Here is a 16,611-nt window from a genome sequence, read left to right as displayed (position 1 = left end):
GTTTCACATGAACGGGTGGGTACAGAGGGAAGGAAGTAGAACTAAAAGGATCTGATACCAGCCGGTGTCCCCGAGGAGCCTGCAGACATTGCGTAAGTGCCATCTGTTAAGGAAGTGCTGATGGACCAGTTAGTGGCTGGTGTCTAGACTAAGCCTGGGACGGAGACTGGTGTCTTTTTGTTTGCAGTCGTGCAAAGCAAACTCAAATCATAGGGAATGTGAGGAGGGGGACTGCAGTGGCTGCAGACCAAATTAGCCAGATTCCAACAATTTTCAGAGTAACACACTTTTATTGCACAACACAAACTTTATATCCACATTTTCTTCCATGTACTGTAAATAAAAAACATAGGCTATATATTACCTGAACTGAAATGTCTAACATAGTAAGAAATAATACACTACAGTATCCACAGTATCAAACATCACACATCAACTTACTTAAAAAAACAAAACACATTTGGAGATAATTCCAAACCCTGATCGTTAGCATCCAGGCTGGATTTTCAAAGGCATTACGGGTTACAATGCATAGACACATACAATTTATAATTCAGCAAAACAAAATCCATTTATAAAAGTCACAGTGAAAGTGGAGGTAAACTTACACTAAGCTTGTGTATGTAAAATGCCTAAGAACTGCTGTTCTTGAAAGAAATTTCCAGTTAGAGGACTATATACAGAAGACAACAACAGAACCTAATTACCCCCTGAAACCTAGCTTATTTGCAGAAAGATAATAAAAGACTGAAGGGGTTTTTTTCTGTTTGTTAAATGAAATTATGTTTCTATAGCCCAAAACTCAGAACTACCCTGGGTCCTCTCTGCTGTGCGTGAACAACCTGAAAACATTTACAACTGTTTACCTATAAATAACCAGATATCAGTACAACTCCAGGGTTCAGTAATACCAGACATAACTTAAAGCCATTGGGGGTCTATAAATTGTCCAGAGTAAAGCAGTTATTAAATGAAGAAAGTGAAAGAAATATCATGTCCCAGAGATTCATGATGAGTTAAGAGATCATCTTACTACAGTCTTTGCTCTGAAGTCTTCTCTTACCTGTCAGACAGTTGCATCCCAAACTTGATTACTCTGCTTTGCCATGCCAAAAAGAAAGATCCAGTGCATAAGCTGTGGCATAAAGGTCCTCAGATCCCTGAACAACGATGCTGAAATTCAAGTAGTGTGACCCCGCAGCCGCTTCACCCGTCACTGCTGTATTTCCCAGTGCAATCCACAGCCACTGGATTTTCCCACCCACTTAACTCGATACATCACAATACAATGAACTTACACAGAAAATGGATGAATAGTGGAGAGGTTAGCTGGGCTTCCAGCCTGGATCCTCTGCCTGACCTCACGTAAGTGGTGATGAATGTTCCTCTGCCTCACACAGCACAAGAGTTGAAATAAAATGGAAAGAATACTCTGCAATGCAAACAATCAGCTCTGACATGAGACCTTCCCTGTTGGTACTTCCATCATCTTCCTCATCATGTCACCTGTCCCAGGTCATCTATAAACAAGAATGAGCAGTGAGAATAAAGTTGGGAAGGAAGGTTCCCAGGGGCTGCAAATGCCAAATGAAGCTAGAAAATCATGATTTAATTAGATCAGCAATTATTTTTTTAAGAAAAAAAGCAAGTAGATGAGCGATCATGCACTTATCCTTCAGCTCATAGCAAGCAAAACACAAAGTCCTCAAAGCCCAAAATACAGGTACTTACCCTGAATATGTATTACTATAAAACAGATGTAAGCCCTTAAAAGAAGAGTTTACATTTCTTAACAGTCTTTAGAAAAAATTAGAGCAGAAGAGTGAAATTAAAGTGATTATGCTATAAATAAGGTTTTTAAATTAATTTATTCAGCTATTTTCGTCAGTAATAAGATTTTTACTGATTCTTTAGTAGCTATCAGTCACCATATCGTAATATTAAAATCCCTTTAGTTTAAAACAGTCTAAGTATTCACCTTGCTATGAAATTTGAGGGTGCAGCAGACAGAAGTAACACATTTCCTGCACAGAGTTGTACATCTTAAAGGTTAGAGAAAGGGGTGAGAACCAAGGGGGAATCCAGTCAGAGTCATTATCTCACTGTGAATCTTCAGGCTAGACACCTCATCTCCTTATGCCTCTTACACATCATCTAACAAATGGAGATGTGGGGGAGCGTGGATCAGGATCTCACCAAAGCCCTCCTTCAGAGCTAGTGAGGATTGTCCCTGGGGAAACACACTGCAGAACTAATTCCCTCCCACTTTCATATTTGCAAAAAACAGCACACACTCAATGCACAGGATCCTTTTGAAACAGGCTGTATTCAGTTCTGAGGGGCAGTGATCAGCAACCTCACTGGCTTCAGATTTCACTAGGTAAACAGATATACCGAGAACCATAAATAAAAGGACTGACCAGCCTTTATGTCTTTCACAATACATACATTGGAACAATCTGGCTCAAAACAGATTAGGGTTTAACAAAGCTATCATTTACAACAGCTTAAAATATCAACATCCTTCAGGGCTTGCTGGAATTTTAACAATCGCTCCACTAAAGGCCAGATTATGTGCTAATGCAGATCAGTACACTTCTCTGTAACAGAAGTCTTTGACTTTTGCCTTCAAGGACTTGTGCTAGCCAGACCCAACCCTGTGACTACTTTGTTTCACTGCTGAAGCCACAGGCATCTAAGCGGAGCAGGAGAATGGAGACTGCAATTGGACTGACAAGTACCAATTCTCTTAATGGACTCATTGTTGAGAATCAAGGAAGATTCTTGATTTTCCTGTAACTATAATAGCCTTTACTTTTTCATACATTGAACACCTCTGGGATGAGTGATTTTACAAAATGGAGGCAGGAGACATCTGAGGCATAAGCAGGCTTATCAGAAAACCAGTGTTTAACTCAACCCTTAACTCTCATGCTAGTTTCAGGGAAGAGTATTACACAACTGAACTACAACAACAAAATCTCAAAAATATTCCCATTAACAAATTCAGGTATTTGCACGTATTGCATCATGAGGCAGATTTCCTAAAACTTAAAAAAAAATCCATCAAAAGGGTGGTATGCAGAACTTTCTGCTGCAATAACTTACTGCCTTTGCTATTCAGATAACCAAGACTTGAAACCCCCCAAAACAAACCAAAGAACCCTCATCAGTGCAGAAGCTGATCCCTCATTATAGGTTTTGGTTAAAATCAGCTTTAAAAAAAAAAATAAAATCCAGCAGTCTCAGGAGAAAACATGCACCACGAGAACAAAAGAGAATCTGCTAATGGCTCAAAGGCTTCCCAGATGAAAGATGCTAGCACCTTCACTTTCCTCCAAGGAGGATGGAAGTTCAACAAATGAGTATTTCAGATTACTACATAGAGTATTGTGGTATTCAAGTTAAGAAGCTCACAGCAAGTTGAAAAGTTATGATATTTTAAATTTTTTTTTTAAACTCTTGAAATCAACAGTCATTAAGTGGATGCTGCACATAAACGTAAATACCTTTTCATGTCATTTTTGAGTGCTTTATAAAGACAAGTAGATATCCTTCCTATTTTACAAGTGTAAAACAGATGCAGAAGCATTTAACGGGCTGTGAAATTGGCCAAGTCACTTCATATGAGACCTGACAGTAAGATCTCCCTTTGCTCCCTGTTAAAAACCACTAGACAATGCATATATAGAGGGGATGTTAAAAAGATTACTCATTAAGTTTTTGTTCAGGCACACAGCAACCTAATAGCTAACAATTCTACTTTTTAAATAACTATCCCTCAACTGTCCCACCATTACCCCCAGTATTCATAAAACCAGTGTAATCCCTGCAATCCAGATATGTAGTCTGTGCTTTGAAAATATTTGAGACTTCTTATTTAGGCAGGGGGGCAAAAAAAGAGAAGAGTTGACTAACACATATGTTCCCATATATCAATTTGGAACCAAAAATGGCATGATTCCTGTCTCAGAACATGAAGCAAAAAAATGTCTTTCCTTCAAATTGAATGAGCTAAATGGCCTGACATGCACTGTCCTTCTAATGATCTGCAAACATGATATTCATAGCAACGTTGTATGATGACATGAGACCCTGTACTGCATGGCCAATTTGTCTGTGGTGTCAGCTTGCAAACACAGGGTATTCGTGAGTGTGGGGGTGCAAAAGTAGCAGTGTAGATGATGAAGTGGCAAAGAAGCTAAGTAGGAGAAGCACAGAGAAATAGGTAAATATGTTCTAGCAAACCTCTGGCCTAGCCAGATCTAAAGAAAAGTCCTAAAGAAAAAAAGGCAGTATTACATAGGCATTTAGTTTAATTAGACAATTATAAAGCATTCATGATATACAAAAACATCAATCATCTTAAACATGGATTTAGTAAATCAGCTACTCACATTTTTGTTGCAAACGCAGAATTTCAAAAATTACGCTATACGCCAAGAAAAGATAAGTCAATAATGTTATATAAACCAGTTATTAGATTATACTCCCCTGACATCCACCTGCACAACTCTTCTGTTTCTGTCAAAAAATGAATACATATTAGGCAATATCATCTAAATCATTGTAAACAACGACTGCTTAGAACAAGTGTAGTCAATAACAATATTGTTAACTTGCACAAATCACAATACAGAATGGATGTATGAAAGCACGTTGGCTCAAATCCATGTTTTCTTTTTCAATATTGCACTTAATGTTTGCTGCCTTCTGGAGGATCTGGAAGGATGAAAGCTTCAATTAAGATGCAACTGATACAGATCAAGATTTTAATTTTATCATTTTGGTTAGGTAGGGTTCCTTACTTATTTAAGCAATAAACAGGAAGATGTTATAAAATAGCAGTGTGTGCATATGAAGAAATAGCAAACATGATTGAAACAGGAGTTTTGCCATCATAGCTTCTCTAGAATAACAGTGGAAAAATTCTTAAAGCCAAACCAAAAAACATACTGTTAAATCAGACTGTGTTCCACTTCTGCAAGTAGTGCTGAAATTCAAACCAGAGTTATGTCCCATGTAAATACATATATGGGAAGTGGCAAAAACCACCGAATAACCCAGTAAAACTACAATCCTCATTGTAGTCTCTAAATAAACTGATGCTAAAAATCCTGAACTTAAATGTCTGAAGTGTACAAGCAGCCAAAACTCTGTAAGGCTCAGCTTTAAGATCTTGTATTATTTTATTAGAAATTGTGGTTTGCAGTTTAAGATTCCCTGGAAAAAAGAAAAAACAACCCAAAAGAAGACAGCACAGTAGTGAAGAAACCATGCAAGCTTCCTCTCATTTTAGGGAAACTTTACTAGTCTCAGTTTGACTTTTAATTTTGGGTTGTCAAACACAATTACAACAACTTGTAACACAAAGGCCAATATTTAAGAAAACAATTTAAACAAACTTAAAATGAGATTCAAATACATGTAATTTCCTCTTTCCCTCCATTTCAAAATTTAAACTCTGGACTTGAAACTCAGCACTTGACAATGATCCTCTGTAAGTAAACATTTGAAAAGAGATCATTAGAGCTGTATGCCCCCACCTCAGAGAGACAATTTACTAAAATTTCCTAAGTCAAATACATAAAAGTGTGACAATTCAAACAATTTGCCTCTTTTTTTGCAAGACAATTTGATCATAAAGTCTTAGAATTATCCTAAAAATTACCTCAGGTAACTGAGAATTTTTATCATTGTAATTAACACATTTCTTAAGTGTTTTGGTCAAAAGTTTAATCAAGCAATATTCTTGGATTAACTAATCCAACGGAATGCAAACTGCAAACATTTACTTTCCCTCTCTCTTTATTTTGAGGTCACTTCAAGTGGGGTCTTTTAGAAAAACACTTGAGTTGTCTGTACCTCACAAACCAGTAATATCTTCAAATGTTTAGCTCTACCTTTCAGTTTTGGACATAAAGTAATTCAACTTCAGGCTGTGGTTACTAATGTTAGAAGTGCAACGGTTACCTTTTTAAAAGAATATCATTCTGCAATGGCTGCCTCTTTCAGTGTGGAAAGAAATTTACTACCCAGATATACTGGTTTATAATTGGAGAGAGATTTGAATATGAAGGTTGAAATTTTTTTTCCTGATATTACACCAGAAAGGGTCAACAAGAATGTTAAAACTGAGACTTAATTGTCTGAAGAAGGTGAGGTGAAGGAAGCATTGGTCTAATATCATCATTTGACTCTAACTCTAGAACAAAGTTTAATATCACAGAATGTAAAAAGAGTCAGTAATAAAATAATACACATTAAATATTCCTCTTGCTTCTGCTAATAGGAACATACATAATAGGTTTTTCTCATTTACCAAAAGCCTTTGTAAATGACCTGATTCTATAGAGCTTCTTTTTTTGTAGATACTGTAAACATTTAGAATTTCTAAGGCTAAAAACAGGCACAAGTCTTCCATGAACAGTTATTATTCCTAAAAGCATTAAGGAATATATTCCAAATCTGCTATTCCTTTTTATAACACTGGAAATAATTGAAATATAAGAATTCACAACACAGATTCTTAATTAAAAAAAAATATATAGCTTAATTGTGACAACAGTTAATAATGTGTAGGGAATACTCCTTTTTTTTTTTTTAAAATGATCTATTATATCAACATTACATTTCCAGAATATCTGTGCTGGGTGTTACTCAAATTTATAAAGTGGTAAGTAATTTATAAAGCAGTAAGTGACTAAAACATTTCTAAGTGGGTAAAATTCAACCACGTTTATGTCAGCATTATTAGCACCCCGGCTTTATAATAATGCAGGTGATGTCTGCAATATCCATTTTGCAGACTATGATACTAAAGCCACATGGTAGGTGGCACCTTCTTTTAAAAGATGTTAGACGCTCCTCTCCATAATTTCCATGAGGTGATTCTGTTTTGTGCCTCGTTAAGGTACCTGAGCCAACAGTCTTGTTTCAGGCTGGTTTTTCAAGATTTCAGAGGTTTTTCAGCCTCTGTAACAGGTTCCCTTTTGCTGAGCAGCTAAGCATTAGCCAACATTTCAGCAGACTGATTCCAACATATGTTAGCAGCAATGCATTTCCAGAGACACGTTGCAAAAATATTAAAAGCAATTGTCGTCTAGAAGTCCTTTTATCCCGTGCACCGTTCTGGACAAAATAACTCACCACCAAGTAATCTTGAATTCATAGATAGGACGCTTGCAGTAATAGTGATTTATCAGGTGTTTATCACACACGCCAATACACTGATGATCCACAGTTATCCCTCTATCAGACAGGTCTGTCACAATACAGTGCAGGAGATCATATACATCAGCCACAGCCTCCCAGGGGCCAAAAGATACATCTACTTCGCAATGATGTTCGAATAGCTTTGTCTCACTTTCACTCCTTTCAAAACGTAACGAATTGAAATGTGGGCATTCATAGGGAGTGATGGGCATCTCTTCTTTGAAGACACAGACCTTCAATTTTGCAAATCTTGCTTTTCTTTGCATAGCTCTAAGCTTTGCAATTTCGATTATCCGTTCCAAATGATCTAAAAAAAAAAAAAAATGTTGAAAATAACAATGAAGCACCTAGTAAAAGAAAACAAATGCAATTATTTCCTGTGAAATATATTACTGCAGTGTTTAACAAGTTATTCTTATCATTAGCAGCAACAGGAAGCTGCATGTAGCTAGATATATAGTAATTAAATCAATCTCAGTTATCTTGTGAACTTGGTGTCCTTACTATTTGCCCAAGTTTATTCAGTTGCAGGTAATAACAGAACAAATGCAGAGGCAGGGAAACCTTCTCATTTAATAAGCCTTGCATGTTATGGCCTAGATCTTGCTCCCTTTTAAGACAGCATAAAAATCCACATCCTGGGATGCAGCAGGAACAAGCCTGACGTGGAGACCTTAAAGATCTAAAGAGCATGAAAAGTACATAATAAACTTCTCAAAAACAATGCAATTAGTTTGAAAGCTGAAAGCAGACCTGAAAGCACTGTGTATACTACTTGAATCACACTAGAAGAAACAGTCAATACTACTTTGTTTATTTACCTTTGTAATATGGCATCAGGCCCAGGAAAGCTTGTCTAACTTTTTCTCCTTTAAGAGGCTGGATATCCTCTAGATTGTCTAGCAATGGTCCTATAGAATAATACTGAGCTTCCTTGTAAACTGACCTCACTCGTTCTCTGGGTGGCAGGTCACCAGATCGTAGAAAGTTAAGTATGTCTCTAGAAAAAGGGCAAAAATATTATTAAGTAACACGTTTCTGCCAAAACTGTTGCAGGTGGGAAAGGAGAGGAAACACTGCGTATTCATTGTTTATTCTATTGAGACAGAAATCCTTACACTTAGACAGTAACTGAAATATTGAGTTGTATTTCCAACATATGTTTTTAAAACGATGTGTTGCATTCAAGTTTCCAAGTCATCATTTCCCATTTTGCCTCTGTTAATGTCAAAACTCACTCAAAAAAATACCATCATATTTTAAACAAAAAGTTCAAGGTGGAGTAACCACTTCAAGTAAAAGAGGACACAGTATTTCATGAGAAAGAGATAGTAGTCACTGTATTTCAAATTTAGGTCTGTGACATAATAATCTTTTCCATTTTCCTGGAGAATCATATGCATGGACATTTTATCCCACACAGAACCAGTATTCTAACTGAATGAATGGTGCATTTGCATAGGAGGTGTTCTCTTCGTGGGATCAGAGCCATATACACTTGTAGTATATGTAATAATAATAATAAGGGAGAGCGAGAGAGAACATTTCCTCGTAGTTCTGAAACACTGTTAAGCTACAAGATCTTTAACAGGGTAAGAAATCACTTTAAAAGCATTAACCACAAAACTATTATTGCCCATATCGAATAAAACAAGCATTACTACAATCTTCATTAGAATGTCAACAAATACAGCAAGTGCTAACTTGGCTCTCTGTTCCAGCTATACTTTGAATTCAGATTGATAACATCACAAATAAATTGATTTCCCAACAAGGTGGCAGGCACTTCCAAAGTGCCAAATGTAAAGAAACAATTATTTCCCAATAAATATAGTGTCTTAACTTATTTCTGTCCCAGATTATAGTACAATCCAAATGTGCTTTGAAAATAATTCAACCCTTCTCAGTTGAAGAGATTAAGGAAATGTCTACGAAGGAGAAACAAGAAATACAAGTTAAATTGCGAATTGTGCTTTGGGCAAAGACCTTAACCCATGAACATTAACCCACGAACACTGCTTACCTTTTCTAGCAATCTCACACCAATTCAGAGTATTAGTAAGGTTATGGTTAGTTTAATTAAAAGTAAAATGAGAGCTAAACACATAAGAAGGAATCTTGAAAGCGAAGGAATATGGCACTATAATTTTTTTAAAAAATTCTTTGAGGCTTGTGCTTTTTTAACCAGTTATATCCTGTTAATCACTGAAAACATCATACTTGCAACTGTTTAAGAAATCTAGATGAATTCCTTCCATTCCCTCTTTATCATAAATACTGTAATATCAGTTAAAAACCAGTGTTGTACAAAAAAGCTTCCTATGAAAAGCAATGCCAAATACATACTTTTTTAAAACATCAAAACAACCTGATACCTTGAAAGGAGATACTCTAGACAAGACAATGCATAAATTCAAAACATTGCTTGTTTTTCTTTCCCCAAATTAAAACTTAAGCTCTTAGGACTAAAACAAGTAGTTTTTTAACTGCAATATACTCTTCCCTTGAGATGGTTTGAAGGTGTGGATGCCAGCAAGTCACAGTTACCTACCCCACAAATAAACTAGGAGGGAAAAAAAATATTAAAACTTCTTTTTGTTTAAAAAGAATTTTCTTCAGTAACAACTTTTAAAGTATACTGCTGAGGACACTGTACATACCCAAAGTAGGTTCCATCTCTGTCAATAAAATATCTGCCTTCAGCATCTGTTGGAATATAGTGTCTTCCACTGAACATAGCTGCCAACATTGTGTCCTCATAACGTCTCAGTGTTGACAGTCTTGTTGTAAAATACATGCCTCCTACGTTTAGTGGAACAACTTCTGGAAACTGCAAAAGCAATCACATCATCAGAAATGAGCCTCCAGTCCTTCGCAGACATGTTCAGGCCAAAAGGGTTACCACTGCGAGAAGACATAGCATACAGTCTTTGCCACTGTGACACAATTTGGTTCAACAAATGTTTCCTTCCTGGCCTGTCGCCACAAAACAGTGAGGTTCAGGGGTTAACAATTTGAATACTTTGGCTGGCTTCTGGGTGTAATCAGAATGTTTTAATTTTAGTTGGAAATGTGAAACAGCAGTAATCACTCAGCCTTAATACCAGATATTCATTAAAAGCATGAATGACTCCTGTTGGCTCTTTTGGGGAAAAGAAAAAACAAAACAAAAAACCCTCCCCACCCTTACACACACACCCATGCCCCCCTGCAAAGGTAGGAAATCTCAGGCCAACCTTGGGACTTGTACTCAGTTGCTACTCTACTGGTTACTTTACACTACTATTCTATGGTATACCATACACTGGAAAAAAACAGTGATTCTGTATTTATGTTAGGTTTACAGCAGGCATAAAATCTTAATATCACACCTTCAGATGCCTCGGTACTAGAATAAACACATACTTGTGTTTGTCAAGCCCAAACATTGATGGGAATTCTGAGCAATGCTGTCAAGCTAATGAAGTGAAATTCAAAAGACTTAGTTTTTTATTCCAAGTTTTTATTCTTTTTATTCTTTCTATTCCATTCTGTTTTTATTCTAGTTTTTATTCTTTATTTATTTAATTAGTTTTATTTAACTACTAATGGAAACTGAACTGGATATCCCTAAATACTCCAACAAAGAAATCCTGAATTCTCTGGCACCTGAGCAGTATGTGCTGCAATAACTGGACCTTATCAGGAACAGTCCCAGAGAGCTCTTACCTGCTGAGGCAGCAGAGGTAGTGCTTGTCCTGCCTGGGTTGCAGTAGGAGTGGCTGGCTCTTGGAAATCATCCTCTGCATCTGAGCTCGACATGGCATCATCCGGGTTTCCACTCACTTTGTTCTGCCCCGTAACTACCACCATCCCTCTGGCTCTCGTAAGCAGGTCTGCTGGGTAGGCAGCCGTGGCAATGCTAAATGGGAAACAAGACCCAAATTACTCAGGCACTGTCCCCACCAGCTGCAGATCACGTGGCAGGCAAGGCACGTCGCTCCGCGGCTTTACAGCGATCATTTACAATGGCATTGCTATTACTGGGAAATGAATCACAGCAAGGACAACTATTGTGCTGGGAAACAAACTCGGAGAGGGCTGTCTCTGCAGGAATGCAGTTTGCAGAGCTGTACCAAGGTCCTACAGTCACAGAGCCCCTGCCAGTGCCTGGGTAAGAGACCGGCGTCCATTGGCTGTGCGGTGCTGGGTGTGATTGGCTCCGTCACGCTTTTGCAGCAAAATGTCATTTGCTGGGTGAATTTGGGTGGCCGCCGTTCCACGCATCCATCGCAATAGGCCATCCGCAGCGGCACGGCTCGAGATGCACGCTGCCATTGGCCATGTGCGCCGGGCAACGGGCTCCTGCTCCCACCCAGCTCCCCGGCCGTCACCTTCAGCCGCGAAAGCGGATCAGACCCCGCGCTGCACAACGACAGGCACTGCAAAGGCTCTCGGTTCAGGTCTAGCATTTCCTGTGAAATGAGAAAATTGAGTTTTCTAACCAGAGAAAACGGATGTTTTCCTGCCCGCTGCATCACATCGTACTGTACGCAAACGCACGCGTCTGATCCGCGTGTATTTAACTCCGCGTGTTATACTGTGCACTTACTGCTAACTAACAATTTCCTATGCAGAAAAAAAATGCACAGCAACACCAACTACAATGCTTTCACAGTGCATCTTCAACCAGAGGACGGGACGGACTAACAATAAGCTGCATTATAAAAACAGTAATTGAAAGAGCAGAGTAGGAAAGACTGGAAACCCTGCTGTTCTCTTTACGCTGCATTATGTAAAAAGTACCTCTGTTTACAGGATTGCTGTGGTGTCTCCAGTGGCATCACAACAGCCTAACAAAGCCATTATACTACTGGAGGCTTTATCTAGCTCTCTAATCCTCTAAGCTCCTTCTCTCAAATCACCATAACATATAAAAAGAGAAGGAATATTTGCACAACCACATCTGGTACATTTACTTATTGACTAAATAAATGTTTCATAAAGGTTGCTTCCACTCAAAATCAACAAGCAGAAATGACATAAAATTTTAACAGCCATGATTAATTATTCTGCCTTACTAATTCTGCTAGTACAGTCATTATGCACATCGCCAGGCTGTCTGTAGATCTTAGCTCTTAAAGGAAACGCTGCAAGTTCAAAATGAGCCCAGACAGAACCGGGATGCTCCTGGTCAAAACAGATACTCTTTAGAGAGCTGATCAGATCAAAACGTCCACGTTCTGTGGGAGTATCCGTGGCCTTCTTTCACCAAAATTTGGAGGTGAATTCTAGATCCTGTTTAACAACCTAATAAACCTAGATAAGTAGGTACTGTGAAGTTTTAAAAATTTCTTTTTAAACTGCAGCCTGTTAAGAGGTTTGTCTCAACTCAAGATGGGTATTTAATTTCTCTTCTCTACAGTTCAAAAAACAGACTTTGACTTCATAATCATTTTTCCACTACAGTACAATGCACAGGCAGATAAACAAGGATGGAAGGCCTTGTCAATGTCCACACCCTATTAACAATTTTAATATTTGTCTGGAAACAACATTTATTCTGACATCATCAGTTATCAAAACAAGTAAACTATGCCTCAAAGATAAAGAACATATACAACATAAATGAATGATTATTTTGGTGGGGGCTCCTTTAAGGAGGTAAGCAAATTATCAACAAGAAGCAGCTTGCAGAAGCTTAATTTATAAGATGCAAAGTCAAAATTGAGTGTGAGCCTCTATTTACTGTGAATGTATTATTTATAATGCTGTTACTTGACACCAGTGCTTTGGCTCCTGTATTTCCAGTTCTCTTAAGGCTATTTAAAAGAACTCAAGAGTGACCAAAAATTTGATCTTTGTCTACACTTTTCAAGAACATCCCATAGATTTCACATAAGTGGAGCGTACAAAATTCAGTTCCATTAAGTGTATTGGAATCATGGACCACATAATGTGTTTTGGGTAAGTTCATCCATTTGGCACTACACCAAAAAGGTCCTCTTGCCCAAGAGAGGTAGAGGTTTGAGAAAAAGGAATTCTTCTTCCTCTTTCATAATCCTCCTTCGACACGACACTAAGGTTTAGGAAAAAGCCATGAGAGAGCATATGTTAATTATGTTACGCTCATGAGTAATAACCTTCTTTGCCCTTGGAACATTTACACAAAACACTCTCCTACATAGTGAGGTTTAGCATACAAGATCTCAGCCCATAATTAGTCCAGGATTTCAAGAATAAGATTAGTGGTAGTAAAATGAAGAGATTGATCATTGACAAGTTTAACCTGTTTTTTGATGTTCATTAAAGGGTAAATGAAGTTCCTCTCTAGGTTTGCTTCACTTCCTGTTCATCCACAGACACGGAGCAGTGAGACAGCAGTTTGCTGACTGGAACAGAAAGCTTCCTAAAAGAAAAACATAAGCTAATCACTGGCCAGTCTTCTGACATATAATCTTCTGCATTTCGGTTCTCTTCATTTCACGAGGAATATGCATCCATCTGCATATTCTCTTCTTGCCACTCAAAGCATACGCACTAATTATTATTAACTATGCACAAAACCATTTCTTTTTTAAATCTCTCATTAAAGTTACAGAGTTTGTTTTGCTTATTTAAACTAAGTAAAATGCATCCTTTTCACTTTCCAATACGTCCAGGTCCAGATCAACAGATAATTAATGAGAAAACATCATCAATAAACAAAACTATCACTAAATCAAATGTTTAACTGAACCATACATCAGCACCATCCAACTCTACCAGAAGTACCTCCTTCCAGTTTACAAGCTACCTGTCATTTAAACGGCAGAGATGACTTCCTGGAGGTTTGTTATCCACAGCTCAGCTGCTGTCTCACATACTCACACCAAAGCAAGCTTTACTAAATGAACTGGACTTGCAAGTTTTACTTCATTCCCTAGGGAATGATAGCAACCCTAAAGCTGCATCGAGTTTTACTTGATGCTAAGATTCAAAGAAGCTTTTCAAGGGTCTGCTGTTCCAACTTTTCCGTATCATTTCAAAACAACTTTCTCTTAAATACCTTTTGAGGTTACAGCGGTGTTGGCAAAGTTACATACTTACAAAAAAGTGACATAATGATTACAGGGTCAAAGTCTTTTTCATCAATGTACTGATGTATGAATCCATCATAGGAGACCTACACAAACTGCTATTCAAAGCTAACTCGTTGGAATGTGCTTGTTTTGAGGAGATACCAATCAGATTGTTAGGAAGGTTCTCCCTTTTTCAATAGAAACTGGGTCCCTGTGAGGACGCAGAATGAGACGTGACTTAGCAGTCTCCACAGCATACTTCAAGAGACTCTGATGATCAAAGGTTTGTGTGAACAAAGTGGTAAAAGATGCGACATCTAGTTAATTCTAATGAATCTGCGTCAGAATAGCAAAGAAACATCCTGAAAAAGGACAGGGATCCCTGAGCTGCAGTAAACTGTATTATACATTTGACTGTAAAATCCTGGACGTTCTCAGCATCTCTAGTCCTTAGCAAAAGACAACACAGGGTATGATGAAGGGATGCTGTAACTTAACTTCTGCATTAGAGAGCAAAGACACACGGTATTGGAGGATACGACGGGACACTTCATCACCAGTGACCTTCCTGGGTAGGAACAGGACAGCGGGGAGGCCAAACGACCAGTGGATAAAGGCTACTCAGGCTGTACTCACTGGTTGCACCAACTACCGCCTTACGCAGAATTTCACAGCACGGAGAAGCTTTTATGAGCTTGAAGCAGCTTCCCAGTTTCACCGCCGTGAGGTGCGGAGGCACCATCCCACTCGCGGACGGGGCAGCACAGTCCCAAGCGAGCTCAGCAACCGTGTGGGTAAGCCAGGGCTCCAGCGAATTAAGTATTAATTCGGCACTTAAATATTAACTGTCGCTTACCGCCTTGCTAGGTCTTTCTAAACAGCCTAAACGTTAACGGAGTTCACCAGACAGCGCCTGCAGATGCGGGAGGTGACTGTCCGTGGTGTGACCGGCCCAGGCCCGGGTCCAGCCGCGGCCCCCGGCGGTCTGGCGGCGGCCCCCGGCGGGGCGGCAGCGCCCCGCTCCCTCGGCGGTCACTGGGAACCGCCGTTCTCGCAGCGCTCGGCCGCACCCTCCCGTCCCGCGGCCGGGCCCGGGCAGCGCCTCAGCCCGGCGCCGCGGGGTGTTTTCCCGCCCCTCACCTGACGGGCGGCTCCCGCCGTGCCGGTGGCCGGTTAACGGGGCCGCCACCGCCGCGCTCACGCCCCCTGCCGGGCCGCCGGGGCACCACCTGCCGCCGCGTCTTCCGCAGGAGGGAGACGGGCCGTCACGGAAAGGTGGGGGTGGGGGTGGGCAACGCCGCCTCTCCCGCGCCCGTCCCGGCACCCACCGCCCCGCCGAGGAGCGGCGCCGCCCGCCCTCCCCCGCTGCCCGCCCGCGGCGGCTCCGGAGGGGGGAGCGAGAGCGGCCGCCGCGCCCCCGCGTCACGTAGGGCCCATCCGGGTCCCGCGCGGGCGGGGCCGCCGAGGCGGGGACGGGGACCGGGGCTGTCCCCGCACGGGGGGCGGCGGGAGACACCACCACTCCCCCCCCCCCCCGCACCGCTCACACAGCCACGGCTGCGTCGTGTTTTGTTTTTTTTTTTCTCCTCATTTCTGCTCATCGATGAGGGAAAACATCCCCTAACTCATCAATTAATTATCCTTCCGTGAGTGAAACGCTTGTGCCGGCACCTGGCTCCCCGCCACCGGGAAAGGCAGCGCCGGGGTCGCGACCGGTCCCCGCCGCCCCGGGCAGCCGCGGCTCCGCTGTGACAAACCGCGGGTGGCACCGGCGGAGCTGCCAGCGTTTTCCAGGGAGAAACGAGGGGCAGCAGGGCCCTGTCTTGGCACTAGGGGGGGCTCCCGGCTTACTTTTGGAAAAAAAAAAAAAAAAAAATGTGGTAAGGATTTGGTAAATCTGTACCCAACTGTAAAATTAACATTTCCTGAAGGCACTTTTCGTCGTTCGTTCACTGGTGGCTTTACAAATACGTTAACGCTCTCAAAATGGAGTTGTCGCAACAAAACAGAGGGAAACCAAAACCGTTTCAAATCCTGAGAGGCAGAGTTTGTGGAAACAAGCATTTCGGAAAGAACTCTTTGCTTAAAAGGGGTGGAGGAGGCTGAGGCCACCTTCAGTATACCTAGAGCGGAAAATGAGACACAAAAACCAGCCCAAGAAAACCTTACTTGAATAATCACATTCCACACTGACAGATGCTCAAAGCTTTAGGATACAAATTTCACAGCAGGGTTTTCAGAAGCCGTTTCACCTGTCTGAACACAATTGCTTTTGATGAACAAATTCAATAGGCTAAAAATTACATACTTTTTCCTGAGGTGAACAACTCTCACATTACTCTTTTTCACCTCTCAG

At 40.4% G+C, this 16,611-nt stretch overlaps 1 protein-coding gene across 1 annotated transcript; it reads right to left on the bottom strand.

Moving 5' to 3' along the window:
* Window positions 1–270: 270 nt before the first annotated feature.
* On the bottom strand, window positions 271–16,228 carry KCTD7 (potassium channel tetramerization domain containing 7). Its single transcript, XM_074890463.1, has 6 exons — window positions 15,396–16,228; window positions 13,484–13,603; window positions 10,924–11,116; window positions 9,876–10,045; window positions 8,037–8,215; window positions 271–7,522 (listed from the first exon to the last, which is right to left on the bottom strand). Exons 3-6 carry the CDS (start codon window positions 11,065–11,067, stop codon window positions 7,146–7,148), a joined length of 870 nt encoding a protein of 289 aa, XP_074746564.1. The 5' UTR covers window positions 11,068–11,116; window positions 13,484–13,603; window positions 15,396–16,228; the 3' UTR covers window positions 271–7,145.
* Between the last annotated feature and the right edge of the window lie 383 nt (window positions 16,229–16,611).

The sequence above is a fragment of the Strix uralensis genome, chromosome 20 (genome assembly GCF_047716275.1).
Source record: "Strix uralensis isolate ZFMK-TIS-50842 chromosome 20, bStrUra1, whole genome shotgun sequence".
In the NCBI taxonomy this organism is placed as follows: Eukaryota; Metazoa; Chordata; class Aves; order Strigiformes; family Strigidae; genus Strix; species Strix uralensis.
This window is presented reverse-complemented; position numbering and strand designations above follow the sequence as displayed.

Coding starts and splice junctions, on each gene's coding strand:
- KCTD7 (XM_074890463.1), bottom strand. CDS start 11,067: ATGGTGGTAGTTACGGGGCAGAACAAAGTGAGTGGAAACCCGGATGAT. Junction 10,046..10,923: donor TACCTCTGCTGCCTCAGCAG/GTAAGAGCTCTC, acceptor TTGCTTTTGCAG/TTTCCAGAAGTTGTTCCACT. Junction 8,216..9,875: donor AGAGATGGAACCTACTTTGG/GTATGTACAGTG, acceptor CCCTTTTTCTAG/AGACATACTTAACTTTCTAC.